At 34.7% G+C, this 7,590-nt stretch overlaps 1 protein-coding gene across 1 annotated transcript; it reads right to left on the bottom strand.

Annotated features, from left to right (window-relative positions):
- Nucleotides 1-2,018: 2,018 nt before the first annotated feature.
- LOC121794816 (F-box/kelch-repeat protein At1g26930-like) lies at nt 2,019-6,280 on the bottom strand. Its single transcript, XM_042193166.1, has 2 exons — nt 5,913-6,280; nt 2,019-5,157 (listed from the first exon to the last, which is right to left on the bottom strand). Exon 2 carries the CDS (start codon nt 5,153-5,155, stop codon nt 3,821-3,823), a length of 1,335 nt encoding a protein of 444 aa, XP_042049100.1. The 5' UTR covers nt 5,156-5,157; nt 5,913-6,280; the 3' UTR covers nt 2,019-3,820.
- Between the last annotated feature and the right edge of the window lie 1,310 nt (nt 6,281-7,590).

The following is a 7,590-nucleotide window of genomic DNA, read 5'->3' as shown; positions in this document are numbered from 1 at the left end:
GTAATAAAATGTCACTAAAATTGATATCTCAATGAGCTAGTTGCCTTGTTTAAGATAAAATAAAGACAATTCAATTGGTTAGTGAAGATTTGGGAGGATATGACCCAGCATAAAAAAGGTTATATGGGCACACACAAAGAGCAGGAATAATTGATCATATTTTATTACTTTTCAACTTTATATGGTACTCCCTCCGTCCCAGTTAAGATGATCTCTTTCATTTTTCGCATGTGTTTTATAAAAATCATAATAAATAGTTAAAGTGAAGGGAAAGTAAATTAAGAGAGAGAATAATATGGAAGATACTCTCTTTTACATTATTCTCTCTCTTACTTTATTTTTACTCCACTTTAACTATTTATTTTGATTTTTCCAAAACACGTGTGAAAAACGAAAGGGGTCATCTTAAATGGGACAGAGGGAGTACTCTTTATTTTTACTAATCATCAAAATCCCCAAGTCTCATTTTCATTGTTTCACTAGGGATATTTTTTAATACAAATTAAATAAGGCCGTTAATTTATATTTTTAAATATACCACTAGCGCTTCAAAAGACGTCCTTATTGTTGGTATCCTAACGAAAATTAGAGGACGCAACTGGAAGCATCATAAAAATAAAATAAAAGATTAAGTTAATTTATCCTTAATTTAGGAACACTTTCTTTTACGCCCTAAATTGTTGTAATTTTTCAAAATTTTCCAACGCAAGTAATTTCATCTCAATTTTTTCTTCCTTAAAAATTCAGTTTTTTTGTAGTATAATTTCATCACTCTATACTCCAATTGATCGTGTTTTATTTCTTGCCAACTTTAGGCAAAAAAATTACGGCTGCATAAATCAATAGGGGCTAATTACAGTGTTAATCTCATGATCATTCTTTGTTTCTGTTTTTCTAGTCCACTTTAACTTAGGATAAATTTTTAGTTTCACTCTTAAGATCAGTAAAATTCATATATTTTGAAGTTTGTAAATTTATTTTATTCTCAATAAGAAAAACTGGATGCTTCCAATAATTACAATGTAAATTTATAATATCCCCAATAAGCAAAGCGGGGGTTGGCCTGGTGCCCATGGACCCTCTTAATAATTTTGAAAAATTTTAGTGTATTTAAAAAAAAATTATGTAAAATTATTACTCCACTTAATTAATTAAATTTGAGAATAAGAAATTTGTTTCATGCCAGATCCTTAATTCTATAACTAATTCATTTGCTCTTGTTATTCTTCTTTGTTTTAAGACCAATATCAAGAAGCCATGATCCAAAAAAAAAAGAGGATTCTTGGAGATTTTTGTAAAATTTCTACAATTTTGTTTAATTTTTGTTTCGGACTCGATGCTAACTCCCAAGTTGAAATATTCGTTGGTTGAATCAGCATTGATTTGCTTGGACCCTATTTGCTGGCCCATTTTAAAGTACACATATTGATAAGGCCCAATTTATCAGGCCCATTATATAAAATGGGCTAGATATTGTTAGGGCCCAACTCCAGTTCATAGAGTAGTAAATTCCAGCCAAATTTCATGATTTTAGCGACCAATAACTCAAACTCTAATTTCATGATTTTAGCGACCAATAACTCAAACTCTTACTCCGTTATAAGAACAGAAATATAGTGTATCGGGATACCGAATCAAGACTCGTACACAAAACAATGTAAATAACGGCGCATCCAAATACACGAGAACTAAATCCTGATTATGATTAAAATCTAATCAACAATAAATTATAAATGAAAAGTGTGATTAATTCCAATCAAATTTAATCACGATATATGGATGCAAACAAGAATTTGCCTAAACACACCATTTAATATCAACCCCAACCTTAAATTATTCTGACTCTTTTCTTACACAAGCTAACATAAAAATCTTTAAACGAAAACAAAATTTATTTTATGACAAGCAGAAGTCAACATATTACCCAAATGTTACGAAAGCCCATGAAATGTTACGATATTAACCAAAGATGAAAAATAGATACTAACTGGATCAATTACATAATATTAGGCACCAAATAAATTCCTAATAGCTCATGGTGTATATAAATCCTCCAAATTAGTAATTCATAAGCTACAAATCTGTCAAGTATAGAATCTATAAATCCCAACGCAATTAACAAGGTCAACTAAAGTAGACAAAACAGCTTCGCGTTGAAAATAAAACAAACCAACAAAAACCATAGCAATAAGTCAGTACCAGGTTACCAAGTTTGGCTTGAAAAACGGCCCCGTGAGGCTGTAATTCTGCAAGAATCACGAACGAAAGCAAATCCCTACAAAATCTGCAATCAATGTAAAGAGAGAAAGCATCTCCTATTTAAGGGTCAGATAAGCATATGGTGCAGAAATCACTCAACCGAAATGAAAGGTCAAAAGGCTTAAATGAGAATTTGTCTACATCCACGTATAGAGATAACGTTCATTGAATGCGCGAATAAATGGTGCGAACCAACACCTGTAGCACACGCACGCAAAAGGCTTTTAGGTGCCTTTTCATGTATAGTTAAATGGTGCGGATGTGGTTCTGCCTATCTATACATGAAAGGCACCTAAAAGCAGCCGAGGTCCAGTCTTATCTACAGAGCATGTTTATGCACAATACGCCATTTTTGAATGCAAATGACAGATGAGGTTAAATCAATATCTGCAAAGCACAAAGTGATAAACAAAACAAATAATACAACTAATACCAAAAATTTTCTCTGCATTCAACTGAAGAGAGAACGTTCAATGAATGCACGAACCAACACCTATCTAGACAAGAAAAACATCCAAAAGAAGTTGAGGTTCAGTTCATCTACAGAGTTTTTATGCAAAATATGTCATGTTTAGATGCAAATGACAGATGAGGTTCAGTCAACTAATACCAGAATAGTGCAGCTTAGCTACATAACCAAGTTTAGCTCTTTGCCTGATCAAGAATTAGGGACATCAATTCGAACTGTTGTTTACCTCAAACATCATCAAAACCCGATCAAATTCACCGTTGCACGTATGGGTTAGGCATAGGCAACTACTTTTAAGGATGCGAGAATTGAATCTTAAGGATAGTATTAAAGCAACACATTCTAAGTTCGACGAAAAAGTATTAACATAGAAAAATGAATAATGTTCATACTATAATCGAATGTAAGCATTAAAACATAGAAAATGAATAATGTTAATACTATAATAGGATATAAGCATTATAACCTAGAAAAATGAAGACTGTTAATACTATAATAGGATGATATGCTATTATGACAGATATGAAGGAACCAAAAAAGGAAATGTACAACAATAACACAGCTGCATTGATGAGATTAAGCATACAACTAATTCAAAAGACTAAATAGGCTGCGTTTCCATAAAAAATGTCAAGACTTTATTATTTCCTTTGTGACGGTATCACGAAATTTAGGACCATAAAAGCCCCAGTACGCTGAATTCTATGTTTCGTTTAAGAATAAAACTTACAGCCAACAGAAATGCCTAGCTCTCAAGTTAACGAAACTACTTTCTTTGCTATGCATCGCCACCTTGTCATGTTACTCCACCGGGAGCGGGAGAAGACATTTGAGAAAAAGAAAATATCGATCATATTTGAAGAGAAAAAGAAAAAGCTTGTGCTCAAGACTAGTTTATGGAAACATTCAATTGTATCTTGAGTAATATCTGACAATCATCCCTAAAAACGTCCGACTTTAAAAGAAGAATGTAACGAAACTAAAAAAGTTTGGGAAAAGTACCCATTAGCAAGAACCGGGTGCATCCGGGAACCAATTGTTAACCACAAGCAAACAACATCGAATTTGTATGGTGCCTGCACACACAGATATTCAGCATCCCATCACTGCACAATTATAGACAAAACTGGCACATCGTTTTTCGCCAAGCACATCCCACCGCGCGGGCTCTTCACTTGGAACCCACGAATTCACTCTAATAACACCCTCACCAGCAGTACGAGGCCCGCCAATAACAATAAGACGATCACCACACCCTCTGAATGCTAATCCCCAACCGCGCATAGAATCAGCACGTTTCGGCAACTTACCAACGACAATCCAAACCCTACTCTCCTTGTTATATTTGCTCACCTCCATTGAAGCATAATCTGCAGCATACAATTCATTATTTACAACGGCAATCAGAGGTGGTGCCCCAGATGTAGCAGGCGGTTCGTTTTCTCTTGGTGCGCTAGTCCGCTTAGGGGACATGTTTAGGATCTCCGTCCAAGTCCCATTTTCCAAATCATATTCCTCTCCGCATGTCAGAAGCTTGGATTCAGCACCTCCTATTCCTCCAATTACGTAAAACTTTCCATCCATGAAAACCGCAGAACACATTTTCCTTGCTTTTCTCATGCTTGGAAGTGTCATCCACGTTCTCGTTTCAGAATTGTATAACTCAGCAGAGCTGAGGATATTACCCTTTGAGTCACACCCGCCAGCCAGTATGGCGATTTCCCCCTGGCTTGCAGAGCCAAACAAACACCTAGGCTCGTTCATGCTCATTCCGGTAGTCCATGTGTTCGTCAACAGACTGTATCTATAGATTACGTGCGCCATGACATTCTTCCCAAAAACAAGAAGGTCAGTTCCAACAGCCAAAGATTCCTTATCTGAAAAGACAAAGCAATCATTAGAATACATTCTTGGCAAATGCATCCAACGGCGCCGTATAGGGTCAAATGCTTCCCATTCAAGCAGCTCGCATGAAAAGTAAACCCAATGCTCAACCACCCCACTTTTCCGCCTTAGTTTATACAGCTCACCACTACGGACAAGAGATCGGAAACTCCGGTTCAGTAATGCAATTAAACCATAATCAGCCCGGGAGCACCGTATAAGACAATTAATCGAGTTGTCCTGACCAATGCCAGCAATCAATGAACTCGAATCTGAATCATCGTCATCTTGTCCATGGCTGTTCGATTGGTCAGAAACCGACTTTAGAATCCCACCAATAGACAAATCAGTATCTACTTGATCGCCCGGATGCTTGGACACCTTTTTCACGATGCAATCTTCCTCCCCATTCGTTTCCAAGTGGCGCTTGCCCTGCTTAACCTCGACCTTTTCAGCCCCGTAGAGCATAGTCCTATTGCTTTCTTGTTCACACGTCATTGAATTACAGTCCCTCGAAACCAAACAAGGCCGGTCTTGCAACATATCTATGAATTCAAACCAAAATTAGCACCAGTTTTTCAGCTCTTTCCTTGAAAAAATGAAAGAATGAGATGATGAAAAGTAAAACCTAATTGAAAAGAAAAAATGAGATAAAAAAACTAATGTATAGCAGAAGCAAATTAACCATAACCAAACATACAAGAAGATCAAAAAGCCAGATAAACTTGCCAAAATTCATGTGTAAATTCCAACTGCAACTTACCAAATTGAATTTCAAGAAAAGGGAAATCTTAAAAACTCGATTGCACAAGGGCAGAAAAGGAGGAAACTTTAAAAACCTAGCCATCCGTGATCCAAATCCATCAACAAAAATCAAATTCCCATGAATAACAAAACACATTAAAACTCGATATTTGAGCAAAAAACCACAGAATAACAAGCAAAGAAACGTTTCGAAAAGCATATACAAGATAAACCCAGATTCAGAAACATCGAAAATAAGCAAATAAATCAAGAGTCTCAATCAATTGGAACATGCACAAAGCTCATAAGCAATATCACTAGATCTCAAAAATTCAGATCAATAATCACGCAACTGCCTACAAATTCACAAAAATCAAAACCAAAAGCTCGAATCTTGCATTGGTTTTCCAACAGCTTGTGTTATTCCTGACATTAGATCTTTCAAAAATCGAACACAGATAGAGCAAATCGAACAAGATTCAAAAATAGCTTGTAAGAAATAATGAATTAACAATAGACGAGATGATAAATCATAAACAACAGAGAGCGGACTTACAAATTTCAACTATAAGAAAAAAGGAAAGAGGGCTGATTGAAGCTATCCGAGTGCAAAATCTTTTCTTTCTCGACCCCGCTGCTTGCAATTGTTTTCCTTTTTGCTGTAATATATATATCTCCCTTTTTTTCTTTCCGGCTTTTATTGTTTCTTAATGTCGTTATGGTTGTGAAGTGTGTATTTGTTTGTGTGTGAGAATTGAGAGAAGAGAGAGAAACTTCAGTTACAGTTCTTGGCGTTGTAATTGAAATCAAATGGATTCTCTCTGCATTTCAATCAAAGCCAGAGGCTTTGGGCTTCGGCTACGGCTTTGGCTTTGGGGCATCAATTTTGGACTTTTGACGACACTTTTCTCTCTCCCTCTCTTCATCTCTCTCTCTCTACTTAATATTTTTTTTTATTTATGATTATTTTTTCATTCTAGATAGTAGTAGTATTTTTTAATCTCTACCAATATTACCGCATATTTATACTCCATTAGTAAAGAATGTTAAACAATATTAATATTGTTGAATGAGAATAGTAATATTGGATTTTCTAGAAATTTAACCTTTTTTGTACTTGGGAGTTGGGCTTCTATGGCAGCTGTACAATGTCTATATTAATGTTTATTTTCCATCATTGGATATGTAAAAATCACATGGACATTTTTTTGCAACATTTTTTTTCTTAATTTTTGCTTTAATCACAGTTCGCATGCACTCTTTTTTGTTTATATTTTTATTTAATTTTTAAGTTTTGTGGGAGATGGTTGAGGAGGTGGCGTGGGGCCCAATTACAGCTTATGTTCGCTTCTTCTTTAGTGGCGGAGGGGCCACCGCACACCGGCGGCGGTCGGTGGCGACACGTGTTTCTGTGGAGGTGCGGTGGTGGACAAGTGGGATTCGATTTCTCCACGCTTGGTATCAAACTTAAAATTTTGGGGGTACAATAAAATTAAGAATATTTGCAATTTGCTAGGCCAAAAACACCTTCAACTTATTAACAATCTTGGTGTTTATTTGAATCGATGTAGAGAACTAAATAATTTTATGGAAGTAAAAAAAATTAAACATGTTATAATTAAACATGTTATAGACTAATGCATTGACTGTCCCATACATTTCTAGAAATAAAATTACATCACATAACATCTAATTATTTTTCTACAAGTTTTCTAAAATTTTCTTCAAAATCTTTATTGACCTTCATAATAGTGGAATGTCAAAGGAAACGTAGAAGAAACTGAGAATAGAGAGAAAATTTGGTAGAAAATGGGAGCAAATGAGAAGAATGGTACAGAATTTGGAAGAAAAATGAATTAAATTTTTTTTTAAGAATTTGATAAAACAGATTTTGAGGTGTGAATAATATGAATGAGAAGTATGATAAAATTCGAATTTTACGGTATGAAACGATAAAAAATTGAATAAAATGATTTCAAAATTGGGTTAATTGAGAAATAGATATATGAACTATTGAGGTTGCATGTTACCTTTGGACAAAAACTTAATTTTATTTAAGGTGCTTTTACATTTTTGTTGAACATTTTGCTAAAAGGGTTAGTTTTTATTAGTCTATCTATATTTCATATTTCTCTTTCTATTTTTTATATTTCATTTACATAAGTATGTCAAGAAGCCATAAATCGATTAGAAATTTAGAACCCCCAATTTCTTTTGAAGGGAATCATGAACAA

This window comes from Salvia splendens, chromosome 3 (genome assembly GCF_004379255.2).
Source record: "Salvia splendens isolate huo1 chromosome 3, SspV2, whole genome shotgun sequence".
NCBI classification, from domain to species: Eukaryota; Viridiplantae; Streptophyta; class Magnoliopsida; order Lamiales; family Lamiaceae; genus Salvia; species Salvia splendens.
Note: the sequence above shows the minus strand (reverse complement) of the source record. Positions and strands in the feature narration are given on the sequence as shown.